At 38.2% G+C, this 20779-nt stretch overlaps 1 protein-coding gene across 1 annotated transcript in view; it reads right to left on the bottom strand.

Annotated features, from left to right (window-relative positions):
* Positions 1-3466: 3466 nt before the first annotated feature.
* LOC149448992 (centlein-like) overlaps positions 3467-20779 on the bottom strand; it is a gene marked incomplete at its 5' end in the record, with an annotated part of 181161 nt that continues 163848 nt past the window's right edge. Inside the window, one exon of the mRNA XM_089693971.1 lies at positions 3467-3783. Within this exon, the coding sequence (XP_089550097.1) occupies positions 3679-3783 (105 nt within the window). The remainder of the gene's footprint in view (positions 3784-20779) is intronic.

Raw genomic sequence — 20779 nt, 5'->3', positions numbered from 1 at the left:
TAGATGTGGATGATAAAAGACAATATTTTATTCCAGTTTTACAGCCTAGCAACTTTGCATTTGTGTTCTTACTATTTGTCTTACACTCACCAATGTGCCAGCATTCATATTAATTACAGTGCCAGGGAAGGAAAATTTCTGGGCAGGAATTGCCACTTCTACTGACAGGAGTCAATGGAAAAATCTCCATGTCCATGGAAATACTACATGCACATGATGACAGTTTCATATAGGCAATAGAAGAATGTCTACAAGCTTTAAGCTTACATCAAGGAATGCTCATGCAGACTTTTGCTTTTCTTTTTGGTTTGCCTCTGTTACAGGCTTCCAAGTAGGCAAAATATGAATGTCATTAAATCTAGCAGGAAGAAATTGGCCAGATTTTCTACACAAGGTTATAATGCATTTTGCTCATGTCTGTTGAAGGAGAGATGAATTAAAAGGCTTTATGAAATCTGATCCTACAGCAGCTTATATATCGTTGGCTAATCTCTACAGAACAGAGTTCAGCAACCTAAGGAACGTGTGCCACAGTGAGCATGCTAAGCCATTTTCACTGGCTCTTGGTAAATTGATAGTCACATTACTACAAAAATATATACTTCGCATTAAAATTTAAAGTGGTTTTATAGGTTGAAGGTTTTTTTTACCTTCATGCATTCTATGCATGAAGATAAAAAACCTTCTGTGTGTAGCAGCTCCCCCAGCCCCTCAATACTTACCTGAGCCTCATCGCAATCCAGCGATGTGAATGACAGCCTCAGCTGTCCTGGGTCTGTGTCTCCTCATTGGCTGAGACAGCAAGTGGGTTCCCGCTGCTATCAATCAGAGCCAGTCAGCCAATGAGTAGAGAGAGGGGGCAAGGCCAAGTCATGCCCGTGTATGAATGGACACACGAGCAGTGGGTGCTCCCATAGCAAGCTGCTTGCTGTGGGGGCACCCAACAAACAGTAGGAGCCAGGAGAGCCTGCGGGGGACCTGAGGAGGATCCAGGCTGCTCTGTGCAAAACCACTGCACACAGCAGGTACGTATAGACATGTTTGTTATTTTACCAAAAAAAATAGAATCTTTAGAATCGCTTTAAGTGTAGTAAAGTTTACAAAATCTTTTCTATTCTGTAATATAGTTTGTTTACCAGACAAATTCTTATGTTTGAAAAAGGTGGCCTTTACAATTATCTCTGCATTTAGATCCCAATGATTAAAGGATAAGCTCACCTTTTTGAGCAGCATTTCACTTTTCATATTAACTAGAAGCATTTTCCAATGTCATTTCTAGCCCAGCCATCCCATTGTGCTTTTTTCTCACTTACCTCATCCATAGGACATTTAATTTTTGTCAGTTTCTGTGAGATTTTGAATGGATTTTCAGGTTGCATCATTTCCTGTCAATGGTCTCTCAGCATTTACTTCCTGTAGGCCACTTCCCAGAAGCCTTCACTTCCTTGTTGCATTACAGAAGAGGGTTCACCACTCTGGACCACACCTCCCTCATTACAATACTAACTTCTTCCCATCGGCCTGTCTGATTTGATACCAGTTGAATAGATTGTTCAGGTGTGTCCTCCTATTCCATAGTTCTAGTAAGTCTAAAGGAAATTGTACAATCAGATGGCACAGTGTATGGCCAGCTTTATAAGTACATAGGAGGGAGTGGATGGAGACATTCAGTTGTAAATTCTCATTCACGTCTCCAAGTAGCGAGGACTCACATTTTGCATGCGTTTGTTTTGGGCGTTTTCACTCGTCATGCATAGGGCAGCCCATTCACTTGAATTCACTTGAATGGGCTGCCATACATGCAACAATCACCCGTGAAAAGCTCCAGAACTTTTTTTGGAGCGGAACATGGTGTGTTACCGCAGTGTTTGGTGTGTTTGCCGCACTTGGGGTGCCTTTAATATGTAATGACAACACAAACATGATGCACATTTGCAGTGTGTTTCTGAAACGCATGGCAAAGCGTGCCTTTTGTGTGCAGATTGCCATGCATTCAGAAACACACAGATGTAAATGGAGCCTCATTATTCTGTGTGAATGCACCAATTTCACTTTCAGGCCCCATTGACATGCATAGGAAAGCCCATTGATTTCAATGGGCTACGCTACATGCAAAGTAGCTCATGGAACATTTCAGTGTGATGCCTGTTGCACATTTTTTACTTCCTGTTTTGCTGCATTTGTCACCCATGGAAAAATGTGTGCTTGTTTCTGTGTTTTGTTGTGCCGTCAACAGTTAATTACAACTGGTAATAGGTAATTTTAGTTTTATAAAGGCGGCCATACGCTACACAATCTGATTGTAAAATCTCTGTACGAACTCCTTTAGATTTACCAAAACTATATCATAGGAGGACACAACATCTATCCAATCACTCGGCCTGAGCTTGTCTGTAGAGATTCTGAGGTTGCCAGGCAAATGCATGTGGGGAAAGATCCCGGGGATGTTGTGAAAAATAGTTGATGGGTGAAGGGTGTGTACTAATGAGGTCAGTGCAGGATGGGTGTGCTAATGAGATCAGCTGGTAATCTGCTTCTGGGGTCCTACTGGCTCCTCTGTCCTCTATCTACATTCCAGGAACTGAAAAAGCTTTCTAGGAAATTTACCAGAGGCTAAGGTAAGGCCTTGCTCTCCAGATCAAAGAGCTTGAATATTTATGCGACTGAGGTACATTAATGGTACATTGGTGCATAGGGGAGCTGGATTGTAAAAATAAAATAAAAAAAGGGAACTTAGCCTTTCAGTCCTTACAACATATAACTCAGAAGTACTGTATGTGTGAAGCTAAAATTAACATGCTACAGGCCAGGCCTAGCACCAATGAGACATGCATATAAATGTGGTGTTATAGTGGAGCTAAATTAATAATAAAGTGATATAATGAATACCACAAAATAAATGTTAACAATAAAATAAATTTACCACAAAAATAATATGAAATAAAACTGTAGTGATCCAAAGTCCATAAAACGTATTTCTTTTCCTTTAAATTCACCAAGTGCTTTTAACTGATAACAGAGTGCTTCACAAAAATCCCCCACATGGATGTACACTCTCCACAGATACTTGCCTTCCACTCTCGTGGTTGGCAAACAAGCTTCCTGGGATAATCTTCCCAATTATAAACGATGCTTATACATTGCCTAAGAATGAAACGCCACTGCCACGAGATATACCCTGCAGTCTCCTGAACACGCAGATCCTGCCGCCAAAAAGTCCCTCCTGAACAAGAATAGGAAGCTCACAATGTGCAGTGAAATCAGTGAAGGCAATTTCGGTACAGGAGAGGAGCCTGTACAATCGTGAAAAACTGAAATAAAACTTGAGCACAACTTTAATCCTTTCCAAACTCCTGAGAATGTTTAGCTATCATAGATAGAGGGTACTTTAGATAAATATTTGGACATTTTGTTTTCCATACCCCCCCCCCTTTTTTTTCTTTAAAGAATACACTTAAAAAAGGGCTACAACTGAACATATGGTTTATTGATATATCATAGTTACAAATATAATAAATATGTTATATATCATGTAAAAACATAAATATGTATATAGTGTTTATATTTCATTTACATGACTATTTAAAAAATAACAGTCTTTTCAGGTGCAGAGTGAAACTCAACCAAATGCCATTATTTGCCTATTTTTTCTGCATACTCCTTGATGGCAGATGTCATTCACCTGGAGTCTCTCCCCTTCAGCAAAGCATATTCTTCTACAAGTCTCTTTTTCTCACTGAGCTTACTTCTGACAAGGTCCATTAGGCATGACACAAAGGGAACCTGCAACACAGAAGAAAAACTGACTATTGAATTTGGCTTGGACCCACTTGCCTTCTTATTTCTCTTGGATGCTTTATCGCTGGAGTTTTTTAGGGCTCTCCATTCTTAAATTAAATTTGTTCTCACAGAATATGGATGCCCTCATTGCTGATATCTCCTCCTGAAATTGCTGCTTGCATGGCCTCCATGTTGATGCAATGACCAATAGTTTTTGGGTGACTGACCTGAACCAAGTATGCAAACTAGGGATCCCGACTTCACTCTGACTTTTTAATTTGCATTCGTGTTTCAGGTCAGTGGCTCCTGGTATTAAAACCAAAGACAGATGGGGAACAAATATTTTCTGCTGGAAGTCTGCAATGGCAGCCTCCATATTTCTATTAGTGCAGGTTCCTTTTAAAGGAATGTATGGTCTTTATTAACATTTTAATTAAATAGGTCAGCCTGGTGTAATTTCATATGCATTCATGTTTTATAAATCTTAACAGCTGTTGACTGAATCTGGGTCACAGAAATGCAAAAATAAGTGCACTCCTGTGACCCAGCAGAGACGTATGAACAATAAGCTTTGGCCATACTCCTCTTTTAAGGGAAGGAATGTGTTGAGGTAGCCCATTCCTCCTTACATGAACAGGTACACACCAAAAGCCCAGCACAGCATATTGGCAGCTGAAGACCACGGTTCTTGCACCAAATCCAGCAAGCAAAGAAATGACAACGGTTCTAATTCATTTATAACTAGCTTTTTTTAAAGTCAGGTGCACATGGACAGATCATTTCTCAGAAAAATATATATCTTGACTTATTTATTTATTACAGGTACTTATAAAGCGCCATCATTTTATGCAGCACATTACATATATATATATTGCACATTCACATCAGTCCCTCAAGGGGTGTACAATCTAAAGGGACATACAACGAATAAATTAATTGCTATATGTGTCACAAGATGAGAGCTCTGTTAGGGACCACACCCTATATGCACAAGGCATTGTGGCTTCCACGTATATAGCTGATAGGAGAGATGGTAAATGTTTGTATTGTATTTTACACTGCAAATAGATGACACATTGAGAGCAGTACACTCCTTGCCTTGACATTTAATAACAAATGTTAAGACTGAAAAACAGCTATTGCACTGACCCACTAAAACCTCTACGTTTAATAAAATAAAAGCTCATAACGCCTAGCTTGTAAACATGTAAAAGTCCTATCAAAACTTACTTTAAAAAGTAAACAGTCATTAAAGCCAGCCATACATGGATTGCAATTCAGCTGGTTCAGCAAGGATTGGCAAAATTTCGATCCATATATGGGCAGGGAAGTTGTACAAATCCACCAATTGACTTTTGTACAACCGCAGTGTCAGATTTACCCTGCTCGATCAGTGCCAGCATATATGGCCGGCAGTGCTGATCAGTGTATTCATCAGAATACAAAGGCTCAGCTGAGAGGATTCTCTTATCCATATTAAATTTGTGGATGGGGGAATTGAGTCATTGTACAGTAAGTATACCATGTTTGTTCATTTAAAAAAAATGCTTTTAATATCGCTTTAACTGGGCTTTTTTTTTTTTTCAAGCTTTCTCATATGGATACTGAACAGCTGCAAAGGTAAAATATTGCAGGTATCCCACAGTTCAGCTTCAAATACTATTCTAGTCACAAACCTAGGTAAGTCAATGTAGGCATAAGGTTTAAAAATGCATGGAAGTTCTGATCAGTGAAAATCAATGTAAAAACAATCAATCATTCAGTAGAAGCAGAGATCCATGCAAATCGTGTCTTCATATAAACTAAACTAAACTTGACCCTTGAAGCCTCTCAACTACTAAATGGGGCTGCCCATCACATTACAGAAATAATATGGAGGCTTAGAGGTAGCAGGAGGTTTGACTGACTGTTAAAGGAATTCAAAATTTAATTACATAATTGCATTCTATTGATGCATTTTCTCATGGCATGCTGTGTCTAAATTGCCCAGCTTTGACTGCCATATTGTAACACTAGTGTCTATGTTGCAGTCTTCACCAGCATTAAGGATGAGTTGCTGGTCAATGCTGTTAGGCCTGGTTCACACTTAGTGCTTTTTGCAGAAACTCACTACAGTCCAATTAACATGGTTTCCTATGGGACACGTTCACATGTATGCGTTTTTGAGCCACTGTTTTTGGAAAGGATCAGGGACTTATTTTAAAGGAAAATTACTTCAAAGGAAATGCTGTAGAGAATGCATGTAGTGCATTTTTGATGTGTTTTGCATTTTTAATCTTCCCAGCAACAACTTGAACTCCCCCCAAAAACAAATAAGCATAAAAAGCCCAAAAAGCATGTGCAAAAATGCAAAACGCACTGCAGAAAAGGACAAAATGAAAACTACATTGGTGTTTACCAGGCCTTAGGCTCCATTCACACTACGGTTTTTCAAACCCTAGCCAAAGGTTCCAGAATCTTTTTTGGGTGTTGTATGTCCCACAATTTTGTTTGCGCAATTGCAGCATTTGCCATGCAGAAAAAAGCATCACAATCGCGGCAAAAACACCCTGAGTTTTCAGATGCCATTGAAATGAATTGCACCTGAACATGCGATTGCGTGTTTTCACTTTACAGCGCGTTTTCAAATCGTGGGCAGAATCGCAGAATCATAGGGTTGAAAAACTCTAGTGTGAATGGAGCCTTACTGTTGGTTCACACTGAATCCGTCTTTAAAAATTAAAGCATGTCAGTATGACTTTGGGTGCGACTTGGATGACATCTGTGCTACTTCATGCACAGATGTCTATGCAAGTTGCACCTGAAATTACAAAAAATAGTGCAGGAACCTTTTTTTCAAATCAGTGCAGCACTGCAAAATCAGATTCGCATCAATTTGAACGGTTCCATTGCAATAGGGACAATACGGTGCGACTTGTCATGCATTTTGAAACTGTCAAATTGCATGACAAGGTGCACAAGTGTGAACCAGGGCTTAGGGTTCCTTCACATAACAAGTAAAATGCAAATATTCAGAAAGTAGCATATCACTTCTCAATCTGAGAACAAAAAATATCTTGCAATCACGAATACTGACCACTAAATTTATATAATACAACTTTCAGTAATACTGGTCCTTCCACCTTTATATATCCTTTGTTATATTTATAGCACCCTTTATTTGTTTTTAAGTCATGTGCCCTCATGAATCTGTATGGGGAATATGTTCTTGTCCAATCAGAAGCGAGGAAGTATTAATATTGGGCTAACAATTTAGTGTGGTTTAGTAACATTTGAAATTTCAAAGAGCAGCAAGGAAGGATAAAGAAGAGTACTGGGATCAACAATGCAGAAAATTAGAAGAAGACGGCAAAAAAGGCCATACCAGAAATCTTTTTGCACAGGTAAAGAAAGCTCGAATTCCGTTTTCTGCTCGCAAAGGAGTAATAAAAGACAAGAATGGGAAAATCCTGATTGATCAGCAAGGCATCAAATGCAGATCGAAGGAATATGCAGAAGAGCTGTTGGCAGCCAATGATAACGTGGAACCAGTACTTGGGGACCCAGTAGAGTTAGAGCCAGCTATACTTAATGAGGAAGTAGTATGGGCACTGAAGAAGCTACCAAACAACAAAGCTACCAAACAACAAAGCTCCTGGAATTGATTATATTCCAGCTAAATTGCTAAAACTCATCCCATCAATAGTGATAAAAGAAATCTGCCAGAAAATCTGGGAGACTATGAAGTGGCCAAAAGAGTGAAAAAGATCAGTTTTTATTCCTTTACCAAAGAAAGGTGATTCACAAGACTGCAACAATTACTGCACAATTGCATTGATTCCTCACATAAGCAAAATCTTGCTAAAAATTATTCAACAGCGCCTAAGACCAGTCATTGAAAGAGAATTACCTGACTCACAAGCTGGTTTCCAAAGAGGTCGAGGTACACGTGATCAGATTGCTAATCTACGTTGGATTATGGAAACATGTAATGAATATCAAAAAAGCATCTACATGTGTTTCATTGATTACACCAAGGCATTCGACTGTGTTGTACATGACAAGCTATGGAAAGCATTGCAAGAAATGGGAGTGCCAATGCACCTTGTACAGTTAATAAGGTCACTTTATATCAACCAAGAAGCTACTGTTCGGACACAATATGGCGACACTGAGTGGTTTAAAATTGGAAAAGGTGTACGAAAAGGTTGTATTCTCCCCTTTTCTTTTCAATCTGTATGCAGAGGTCATCATCAGGAAACTAGATCTAGAAGAATCTGAAATTGGGGTGAAGATAGGTGGTAGGAATATTAATAACCTTCGATATGCTGATGATACAACTTTACTGGCAGAAACAGAAGAGGACCTGGAACACCTGATAGCAAAAACACAGGAGGAGAGTGCAAAAATGGGACTCCGTTTTAACATCAAAAAAACAAAAATCATGACAACATCTAAAACTCGAACAACCAAAATACACATTGATGAAGAGGAAATAGAATGTGTTCAGGAGTTCTGTTTTCTAGGATCTATGATAAACCAAACAGGAGATTGCGCTCCTGAAATTAAAAAACGGATCGCATTAGGTCGAAACTCCATGCTAAGTATGCAAAAATTGTGGAAAAGTAAGGATATCAGCCTCATCACCAAATGCAAGCTGGTAAACACAATAGTTTTCCCTATAGTAACATACGGGTGTGAAAGCTGGGTTATGAAAAGAGCTGATAGAAAGAAGATTGATGCATTCGAATCATGGTGCTGGAGAAGGCTATTGAGGATACCCTGGACAGCAAAGATTACCAACAGAGATGTTGTAGAGCAAGTTAAACCAGGAATAACTTTAGAAGGAAAGATAGTCAAATTACAGCTGACTTATTTTGGGCATGTGATGCGATCTGATTCCTTAGAGAAGGCAACATTACTTGGTACGGTCAGTGGGGGGGAGAAAGAGAGGAAGGCCGACAACATGCTGGTTGGATGCTATGAAATTTAACACTGGCCTAAACATGTATCAGCTAATAAGAAAGGTGCAAGACCGGAAAGAGTGGAGAGTGACGGCCCATGCAATCGCCAAGAGTCGGACACGACTGAATGGATAGAGAGAGAGAGTAACATTAGTGCTCGGAAGTGTTTGTTAGGAGAATTCCACTTACTACCACTGTTCTATAATTCAGATCAGTATAATGTTCCTAAACACAGCTATTTACTGTGTACTGCATAAGAACACAATATTTTTTTCCCTTGAAAGTTGTAAATGGCTGCCTTAGTATTTCTTTTAAATGCTATTTGATATGTTTACCAGAAGGTGGGGGTAGTGGATCATTTTTGAAGTGAATGAATGTCATGTCAGCTATTCGGCTTTCCATAAAGCAGAAGAATGTATATGAAATATTTATATGCTGGAAGTATATGAACTATAGACAACAGTAAAGAAACACACACCTATAGATGTATGCTTGCCTGACTAATGTTCTGTCTCTTTACCAAAGTATGCAAGTGAAGTAGAGAAGAATAAAAATGAAAATAAGACTGTCGGATTTTTTTTATTTCCTTTTGATTATGTATGAAAGCTAAATGTGTTCCACATCTAATAAAACAACCTTGAATGTAATAGTGTAAGGTTTAGCAGGTTGCACCTCCTAAAAAAATATTTTTTACAAAGTGGGAATCTTGAAAGGTTCCCCCAGACTTTATATAGTGGAACCAGTGATGACAAAAAAAAAAAACAAATCTAAGCAAAATATGGACCTACTATTGATTTCTAACCATACCATGACCACAGTACAACTATGTTAAGAAAAGCTATAATTTTTACCCCAGGAGTCAATGCTTGCAGTGCGTGATTGATTTTTGAGACCACAGTACAAACATATTGCATCCAGTAATATCTATGTGCCAAACCATGAGGATCCTAGTTGTGGTGAAATATGTTTGGTAAAAAAAGCTTGCTGCTGTATCTAGTCATGTTCTATCAGATTTTGTCGAAGAATTAGGGATGCTTTTTATCACTTTTGTTGCACACATAGATTTGTTTTTTTTATATAGAAGAAGAAAATTTATATCAGACGGCCCAACACATGTACATTTTTTCAGAGAACTACAAAAACTCTTTTAGAATATAGTAGGATTAGAAATGCTATCTTAACAATACAAAAAGTTTAATAAGGTAGACTTAAACAATTTCATCAACATTTTGAAACTGCCACTCTTAACATAGGCAACTACATTTTGGACAATATTTTCCCTGGTGGTCAGTAAGATGAAACATTTTCAATTTCTAGCTCTCTTGATCTCCTCCTTATTCAACATCATCTTCTATAAAACTTTCCCCTTCTTTATATCCTGTAAAACACTTTAATATAGGTCTCTAATATACATCTGAATGCAGCCAAACGAATTTAGATCCAAACTATAGAAATGACGGCTGCAAAGTTGGGAACACTGCCATGCAACCAAAATGGCTTACAATGTGCTAAAAACTGCTAACCTCTTGTTCTGCTGAGTGCTAGACAGTCACAGATGGCTGTGGTTGCCTGTTTATGACCCTGCACAACTACAGCACTGTTTGAACAGTTCTATAGTATTTAGACTAAGGGACTGTTCACACCAGCCACAGCGGCCAGCTTTGCCTAACACAGTCCCAATGCACAGAAAAGGCAGATGTCTTATGTCCCATTGTTTCAGTTTGCACCTCAAAGCTCTGCATTGGTTTGTGCTAAAAATTAGTAGGATTACACTGCATCACAACACAATGTGGTACCCAGAGTTGTGACATTAAAAAAGAAAAAAACTGTAAACAACGCATGACACAACCCTTACACAGCGCACCGCAGTGACACACATTATACATGAGCCTGCTGGTGTGAATGGGCCCTAAAACTAAATTGTTAAATGATTTCAATGACTATTCTTGTCAGTCCACATCATCTATAGCAGTCTTTCCCTACTAGGGGCTCCTCCAGATCAGGGTTTCTCAATCAGGGTTCCATGGAACTCTAGGGTTCCTCCAGAGGTTGCTAGGGGTTCCTTGAGCAATTTCTGCCTCTTTTTAGCTACTGTATCTGTAAGAGGGTAATTTTTCCCAATGACCACAAGTGTAGTGCAGGCCATACATGGGTCGAATTCAGAATTTTCTTTAGAAAATCATAAATTTAGTGCATTTTGTAATTCGATGGTGCCACCATTGATTTCAAAATTTGACCAACCAAACCTTTCATTTCATCTCATGTTGCTATTGAAAAGAAATTTTGCAGCTGGGAATCTTCTTTTCTTTCCAGGTCACAGCTCATGTTCATTTCTTGTTCGATTATATTTCTCACATGATTCTCCCATCATTGATTAGAAATTAGTTTTTCAAAACAATTCCAACATGCCCGATCACTCAAATTCGATGGCCGCATGAAAATCGGCTGATGCTGCTGCCCACTAAGGCTGCAAAATTTGAATGAAAATTCTTAGTTACGTTTTTCGAATTAAATCTTTTTCGGAATTTGACCCATGTATGGCCTGCATAAGGAGCATTCTTCCCCTAAAGCAGGGATGTCACACTGGCGGCCCTCCAGCTGTTGTGAAACTACAAGTCCCATCATGTCTCTGCCTTTGGGAGTCATGCTTGTAACTGTCAATCTTGCAATACCTCATGGGACTTGTAGTTTGGCAACAGCTGGAGGCTGCCAGTTTGACACCCATGCCCTAGAGCATTACAGTAATGTGTCATGAGTTAGAGAAAAAACATTGTTTAGCAGGGGGTTCCCCGAGACCAGAAAGTTATTTCAAGGGTTCCTCTGCGTTAAAAAAGGTTGAAAAAGGCTGCTCCAGAGGTTGCTAGGGTTTTCTTTGAGCAGTTAGCAATTTCTACCTTTCAGATAAACGAATAATGTTCTTTTCAGCTATATAGAAGGTTGGCATTCTTTGTACTGAGCACCAATATAAGGAGCATTCTTACTACAGACCACCTATGTACTAGGGCTCTTTAATGACCAGCAGTGTAAGGTGAAATCTCTCCCAATGACTATCAATGTAAGAGGCCGCTTTACTGACCACCAATTGTAAGGAGCACTAATATTTTTACTGTTTGTATTTCTTTTCTAGCCATTATTACAAGAGTTCTCCAAAAAGTTTCTCTGTGTGTGTATACATATATATAAAAAAAACGAACTCGTAATATTTGCATAATTTAATTAAAAATAATATTTTTGTGTATAAGGCAGACATGGATGTCAAAAAAGTCAAGTACTCCACATTCCTTAATCTTTTTGTATTCTACAACTCATTGTTTACGCTAATGTCTTGTTAGCTTTAGATATATTATTAACAGGGGTTCCATGAAACTTGAAAATAATTTGAAGGGTTCCTCTGTGTTGCTCTGGGAAAGCTGTATGCACTTTTTCTAAGATATAGAAAAAAACATGAAAATAAAATATCTTCCATCACTGGCTACAATATACAGTAGCCACACATTTGACTGATAACTTACTACCTAGGTTTAACAACTACTTTAAGAAAACCTTTTTTCCCCAACATGGGAACACCTCAGTTTTCACCTTATTTGTTTTCCCATGATGTATTCCTGTGGAAGTCTTTGTCCACCTCACAAGTTAGCAGTAACGTTGTTTGATCTGCTTGACATTGCTGTTCCCAGAGTGTATTCACATAAGAACGCAGCATATTTATAAGTCAAAGCAGAACAAACAGTGCTGAGACAATAAATCAGTTGTTGAGTTAGAATACACTGTAAGGAGGATTTCTCGAGCAAGATGTCTACAGGTCAGGTACCTATCTAGTGGAAATCAGCCTGGCTCTCATTTAGCAAAGGATTTGTTAGCTTATGACCCCACAACTTAGGTTTTTTTTTTCTTACCTACATTTGTGAAGTATCTTGGATTGATTTGGAAGTCAAGGTTTACATCTTAAACTATATTTTATGGAGAAGTGTTCTCTTGTTTACTGTTGCAACAGCTTTACGTTTCTACAATTGCAGCACACTTTATTCTGTTACATCTGAACTCATTTTTTTTTTCAGTTATACTAGTCAATGTAAATGCAGGTCAAGAATATCTTAAAAGAATCTCAAACTCCTCTCCAACTGAAACCTTTACTGGGAGAAGTAAGTAGACTGCCATAGCTGACCTTATGATAGTAATGCTTATTTTGTTGTCTCTGGTTTGAGTACATTCCAGCATACAGATCAGGAAAGTCTGCGAAAAGTCAGAAGTTGACCAACATAATTGTTCTAACTTAGTGATTCCAAAAATACTAAATCGATTAAAAATGCATGAAGCCATGGAACTAGCATTTTTTTAAGGAGCTCCACAAAGGCTGCCTGTATGCTTTCACAGTGCTGTTAAGCCATTTTTCCATGAAAGCATGCTGCAGTTGACTTGCCTCCAAGCTTCTGGCCTGCATGCATTTAAAGCAGTATTAAACCCCAAACCAAAAATGTATTATATTGCAGCTTACAAATCATAAGATGTGGGGGCTGCATCTATTTTCTTTTATTTGGCTTTTTCCCTCTGTTATCACCTGATGGTCTGGCCAGTAACACAACTCCTGCATTAGCGAGACATTAGTTTGGAGGAATGAGCCAGGACACAACAGATAGCAGCATTGTCAGTCTAGAGGGAGGGAGGTAGGATTTTACTACAAATATCAAATTGAGGCCAAACCCCAGCTACTTCTTAGTAATGAGTTACAGCAAACAGTTTTTTTTATACCTTGGGGATAAAGGTTTACATGAATAAATAAAAGCTGATCTTTTTCATCACCCCTGACAGTGGTAAATGGATGGTCTCATCCATGTAAGCTGATACATTCTGCTGGAGAGCTTGAACTTCTGAAAAAAAGCAAAGTTGCTGGCTGAATCACCAGATGAAAAAAAGAAGACAGAAAAAAAAGAAAACTAATACAGCCATCATATCTAAAAATGAGTAAGCTGCAATAGAATAAATGTTTGCTTTTGGGTTTAATACTGCTTTAATGTAGTGTTAGAGTTAAAAACCAGGCGGATATGAAAACGCATCAATAACGCAGTTCTGTGTTTGTTGTAAAATAATTGCATTAATTTTCAAATGAGTGCAAAATATACACTGTTACAGCATATAGATATCTGCTCCTAAAAAGCATGCCTACAGGAGGCAAGATCAGAGTAATAAACTCATCAGTATGCTGATCCCTTATTGTCCAATCACAAGCTGAGGTCAGGGAGGGGATCAAGCTATATTGCCTAACAGCAGCTGTAAAGTAAGCTCTCCAAAATACACAAAGAAAAAGCAAACTTGACACTTCAGTGCTCAGAAACCGTAGGGAAGACAGCTACTTGAAGACAAGTAACAAGGCCTCTGTGCATCCTGGGCTGTGCAGCCCTTCTCAGATCAGGGAATTCAACACTGCATAAACAACAAATAGGGTGCAAATTAGTGCATAGTCACCAGCAGTTTAATACGGGATATAAACTTACGTTATGCTCGCAAGCAAAGAAGGATAATTGGCATAAAACAGACCCTTGAAACGCGTCAGTTTATTTGGTCATCCAAAAATTCATTAAAAACTTGGACAGCAGACTTCTGGGTTATGTGTTTTATATTTATTGTATTATTTTTATATTACGTAACAAAGTGCTGGAGATAATGAGCTAGGCGTTTGCACCCTCTTTGTTGTTTATGCAAAGCTCTCCAAAATGGCTGTGCTGTGTGGTAGAGCTGTGTAACTCTCAGGATTGGTATAATAAAATGCTACTTTTAGAAAGCAGATTAGTTCCCGATATAACTATTTTATATGTATGTATTCAATGACTGGTAAAACATTCTTGAGTGAGGTGAACCTGCAGTGTTTGTGTGGAAATGATGGTATATCACTGCAACCGTTAATGGGCTCTCCTCTTTTAACAAAAGATCAGAAATTTTGAAGGAAAAATTTGCACATTGCTTGAATATGTAGGTTGTGCAAGTTTAACTGTTTTTTCAACCATTTTAGGGACAGGTAAAACTGATGCATTTTGCAATTTGTTATGTTGGTCTTAAGGCCTCATGCACACTGGACAATTGGCCATCTCTCCATGGCACCTTTCCTTCTGGCAGCAATGGTTTGGCAGAAAAAACCCTTGTAAATGCATGTAATGCATGTAACGCGTTTAGGCACGTCAAGCTTTAATTCATTTCATTGCCCAGAATAATAATTTATTCTTGCCATTGAAACAAATTAATGCTCAGGCACTAAATGCACCTAGCGTTAATGCATGTTTACACACATCACATGTTTTCTGACAAAATGCTGTTGCTCTTGGACACGCTGGCAGGGTTTATTTTTCTGCCTCTACACTCCTCTAAATGCCTGTGTGAATAAACACAAAGGATAACATGCAAAGGCATTTAGAGGCAGGAAAGTAAAATAAAAATTGCTAGATGCCCCTAACAGCAGCATTAAAAATGTGCAGTGTGCATGAAGCCTAAAATTTACTGAACATTAAAAAAAAAAGTGCACCTTTCTGTGTGTTTGTGACAACTACTGTGTTCCATAATAATTTATATTTTTTACATTTAAAGCAGAACTTCACTCTCTCAATCCACACGGACTAGTTTTAATCCTTATGCTGCTGGCATTAGCAAATAGATAGGACAATATGTCATATTTACTTGTTTTAGACTTTATTTTTTACTTTTTTTCTGTTACATCCTGGTTTCCAGGCAAAGAAAAATGCTGTAATATCTCCTGCCTGCATGCCTGAGCTAAGGGCAGATGGATTCTAGGAAGTAAATGCTACATGAATCATCTGCCCTCACTCAAGATGAACATTGCCAGAAATGCTAGGAGGTGTTTTTCAAACAGATGTCTTAGCAAAATAAAGCATAGAGTCATGGATTGATGGGGGCGTTTGTTTTGCATGCTTAAAATTAATTAACCACTTAAGGACCACCCTATAGCAGATATACTATTACAGGGCAGCACTTGTGTGCAGAATCACGTATATATATATATATGATTTAGTATTTCAGGGTAGGGTTCGCGCATGCCCTACCCAGCCACCAATCGCGGCTGCGGATGTCAATCACCGGGTCCTGGACAGTAATTACCAGCTGGTGCCCAGTGATTACCGAGCATCTCCGACGGGGAGGAAGATTGTATTGTTTACAAACAATCTTCCTCACTGTCAGCTCGAGCACACTGCTCGGAATGACTGTGCACAGTACAGCCATCCCGATCAGTGTGTTTACAGTGAAGAACAGCCCCCCGCCCCCTAGTAAAAAAACTCCCAGCACACAGTTAACCCTTTGATTGCCCCTCACATTAACCCCTTCCTGCCCAATGCAAATAGTACATATATATTTCAGGTAAACCAAATAATTTACACGTATTCGGATTTTTTTTAGCGAAGACATGGAGAAGAATACATTTTGGCGTAAATTTATAACGAAATTTGATTTTTAAAATTTTTTTACTGGACATGTTTAATAGCAAAACGTCCTTTTTTTTGCTTATAGCACAAAAAATAAATGCACAGGCAATCAAATACCACCAAAAGAAAGCTCAACTTGTGGGAAAAAAAAGGATGTAAATTTCATTTGGGTGCAGCATTGCATAACCGCGCAATTGTCAGCTGAAGTAATGCAGCACCGTAACACAAAAAATGGCCTGGTCATGAAGGGGATAAATCCTCAGGAGGGCAAGTGGTTAAATAGAGTTTTTGGCTTATGGTGCTCAGATGCAGTGTAGTTCATATCAGTTGAATTCATGCCTGAATGCTAAAAATTTGCTTTATCTCATTCAATGTAAAAAGAAATCTGCTCAGCTGGTACACCATCTTCTTATCCTCAATACACAAAATACATTCTTTTTTGTCCAAATTTGCCATAAAACTGTAGGTTTTAAAATGTGATCTAACCTGTGATACACAAGAAGAAATTTATAATCTGACAATCAGAGTTACTGCACAAAGAGATATATATATTATACATTTTAAAGTAGTTAGACACTAAAGTTATATTTTTGACCATTAAAACATTTGGTTAACCAGTCCAGACATTACAAATATTTAAATGCACTATATAACTAATGTCTAATATGGTCTACATCACACTTCATAATCCTCTTTTCCAGTTTTGTGCAATTAAAATGACACGATTTAGGGCATACTTTGTTAGCGTAATCTCATACAACTGTCAATCACAGAGAACAATAATTTATATCTGATGTTTTTCTATTTCACTTACTGAAACAAACTGATTTAAGTAATACTAATAATCCTAAATCCGTTCACTAAATGCAGTTAGCAGGAATGTGAGTCTGAAACATTTTTATTATTATTATTATACAGGATTTATATAGCGCCAACGGTTTACTCAGCGCTTTACATTATAGTGGGAGACAATACAGTAACAATACAAGACGGATTCTGAAACATGAATTTAAATAATTTTGGGTACTTGCAACAAAATTTTTTTTTTTGCCTATGTATTTGTCCAGATAGGTAGAATACGTTGAATGAAGAATAATACAGCCATACTGATGCAGTACTGACTCTGATATGCACACAGGCTATAGATCCTGAAGTGGTGAACACAGTGTAATCTGTCATGGGATTCCTCCCATAATAATACTTGAACGAGCAATGGTTAACCTGTGCAACAGAAGATCTTCTCTCGCTGCTGTACTGCCTGATAACTACTCGCTAGTGTTTCAATCTCGACGCATTCTAGAATGCACATTTTTAATATTAATGGCAAGCTGTGTGTATGGTGAGCCCTTAACACATAAAACAAATGTGAAAAAAATTCTAATTAAAGGAGAAATAAACCTCTTCAATTAAAGAGTTCACATTTAAAGTACTATGCGATCCCCCCCCAAAATAAATCTTAATGGAAGGTAACAATAAATGAACTAATGGTTCACTGAAGGTTGCAGACTCCCTGCAGTTAAATTGTAAAGAGCAATTACGGATTAGTAAATGGGAACTTCCCACTCCCCGTCTTTTATTTCACCCTAAACTCAAAGAATGAGTTGTAAAAAAATAAATAAAAAAAAAGACTCTTTAAACATTACTGTTCTGTCATAGAGGAATAAAATGAGCTTGAAATGATCTAAAGGGATATGATGCAGTTCATTATGTTAAACTGCAACTGCAGTGGTTTCCTAGTGTTCATAAAGACTAGTCTATTAAATTTACCTCCAGTCAATAATTAGGAGTCCACAAATAAACTCAGGCAATTAAATCAATACTACTGGACAATTATATTCCATAGTCCTCACTCGCAAAGACACCATATTTTACACAGCAGCATTAAATGGTCTGGTGCAACAACCAACATTCGTATAGTTATCATTAACAGATGTACAGAAGTCAGAGGAAGGCTCCCATCTATTGAGAATCTATGGTCTGCACCAGGAGAAACATAAGCCGTATTATAGGTGGTGCAATTTAGGACAATAACATTTTAACACCGAGTGGGGGATCCAATTTTCACCTTTGAGATGTTCCAACAGGCAGTTTTTGACACGTTAAGATTTTGCATCTGAAACCAATATTTGTTTAATAGTTTACATAAAGATATTAACAAATTAATTCCAGTACAGCATGGGATAGTCCCAGGTGCCTTTAGGCCCTAGGAAAACAATAAATTGCCTATAGCTTGGTGAGAGTTGATGAAATGAAATTTGATGGATATGTTAATATGGGTGTATGATATGACGACGATAGTTCATCTTGACACAAAAATGTTATGAACTTCATTACTGCAGTTAGAAAGGCTTGTGTAAATGAACAAAGCATAGGAATCAATACTTTTATGTTTATAGAAAAAATAAAATGCTAGTTTACGCTGAATATATCAAAGCCTTTCAGAATAGTCTAGGATCCATCTGCGATTTTTAAAGCACCTATCCTGACATTGGTAAATGTTAGCAACCTGGCTATGTCTAAGTGACTGACCTAAAGCAAGCATATGGTAAATTAAAGTCAGAGTCAGTGACCTGGAAAGTGCTGAAGGCCAATGCAATACCATAACAGACATGAAACTAGGATTTTGGGAGAAGGGATCATGATCAATGACAGGGTATTTCTCCTGAAAAATGTTTTTGTTTTATAGGTGAATATGACTTCTGGGAATGCATATAGTTCTGAAAAAAAGCACAGCACAGAATTAATGCTGTAACTATTACCATTAGCTTCCAAGAATATAGCAAATCAGTACACATACACTAGTGACATCATTGTTAGTAACAAACATTGCAAATAATGACAAGACTTTTTTGGTATAGACACCCAGTCATAAACAAGAATGATTCAAATAACTAAACAGCTAATAAAAAGTACAACTTTAAAGTAGTATAAAACAGTTGCCTTGCAGAGAGCCCTAATGATTTACAGTAGGCATATGACATCCACTGCGTAATGTTCCCTTCTCAGCAGCAGCATGTATGATGATTACATACAGTATCAAATATTTCAATAGACTTCAAACTATGTAGGATTATTTCACAGACGGAGAAAACTTGCATGAAACAGAAGAAAAGTTTCATGAATTCTTGTAAATGATGTCAAAACAAAAGCAAATCTATGGCTTGAGAAGCAGGGCTCTCACCTGCCAATAAACTGCCCTTGATCACTTGCAAGAGGGGATCCTCCCAGCTGACTAGATGCGTGCAGAAAAAGAGATACTTGAAAGGGAAGAAAAAGTATCACACAGGTCACAGCAGCAGTCTCAACCGAACCCTCCGGGATTTCAACTAGTCTCGGCCTTGTCATCCTCTATGCAGCTTTCCACTCTGCCCAGAAAATGTCGATAGGAAAATGTTTGAGGGGCCTCTGGTGGAAATTTTTTCATTCTTTCTGCATCGACAGGATGCCAAATCAATATTTAGTTCCCACTAACAAGCTGCTCGAGGTCTCAGTAGAAAATATTGCAGAGAGTGCGGGAAGACACAGTAATAAACAGCTGTCTGACTGTGAGGAAAACATGAATTGACTGGAAGCCGGTCCATAGTAAAAGGTCACTGAAACCCATGAACTCTTCAGGTGTCCCTATCAACTACTGACTTTAAAGAAAAGCCTGCTCCTGAGAGGGAGGAAAGAATAGATCCTTGTTTTCAGTACAAGACAGTGTGTACGCCAGGCAGATAATTAAATTAGTCAATTTGCTAAGACTCTATATGCCTTTCCTCTCTTTTATTGTTTCTTTAACCGTTGCATGGCAGTAGCATCCTGGTGAAATTCTAGATCTGTGCCACAGCTCTTGCTGTTACAGCAAAATGTATGCGTACAGCTGATCAAAACTAAAGCAACTTTCCAGTGTGGGTGTAGGTGGTGGTCCTCTTCTCTTTATTGCCCATAGTGCTGGTTTTCCACTCCACAGGTAGGAACTCTGCTGCAATCATCAAGCAGCATGTGTAAAAACATCAAGATGAATTACCATTTGTGAAAAGAACACAAGCATTCTTTTTTTATCCACATTCTGGCATTTTGTTTTTACTTAAAAAAATACTATATGTCTAACCTGCCCAATGCATTTTTTTTTATTTGACATGAAAAAGTTTGAAAACAATATTTGCTTAGATTTTTCTGATACAGATTGAATAGGGTGTGGGCACCATTAGAGTTGCTTTAGGACCAGAGTTGAAGCAAACCTGTAGCGAGGTAAAGGATTGTAAATTGGCAGCTAATTTCACAGCACTAACCTACTGCGTTTACACTAACTAAAATCTCTATTAAGAAAATGTGGATTTTAACTAGGAATTCAGTGCTTTTGTTACAGGATTATTGATGATCTGAGTGCGAGGTACGACAAAGATGCAGCATGCAGTATCTGTATTTAAAGAGGAGACAGAAAACATGTGTTGCTCACTTGCATTCTGAGTTTAACCAGTTCCCGACCACGCTATACCCGAAAGATGGCTACAGCGCAGTCAGCTAGTTTTGGGAGGGCGTCCATGGACGTCCTCCCAAAACCGCGCTACCTGGGGAATGCACTATGCGCGATCTTTGATCGCTGTGTCCTTCGGACATAGCTGATCACACGGCTACAGAATGGGC

This window comes from Staurois parvus, unplaced genomic scaffold (genome assembly GCF_062004578.1).
Source record: "Staurois parvus isolate SC_StPar_1 unplaced genomic scaffold, SC_StPar_1.0 ptg000644l, whole genome shotgun sequence".
In the NCBI taxonomy this organism is placed as follows: Eukaryota; Metazoa; Chordata; class Amphibia; order Anura; family Ranidae; genus Staurois; species Staurois parvus.
Note: the sequence above shows the minus strand (reverse complement) of the source record. Positions and strands in the feature narration are given on the sequence as shown.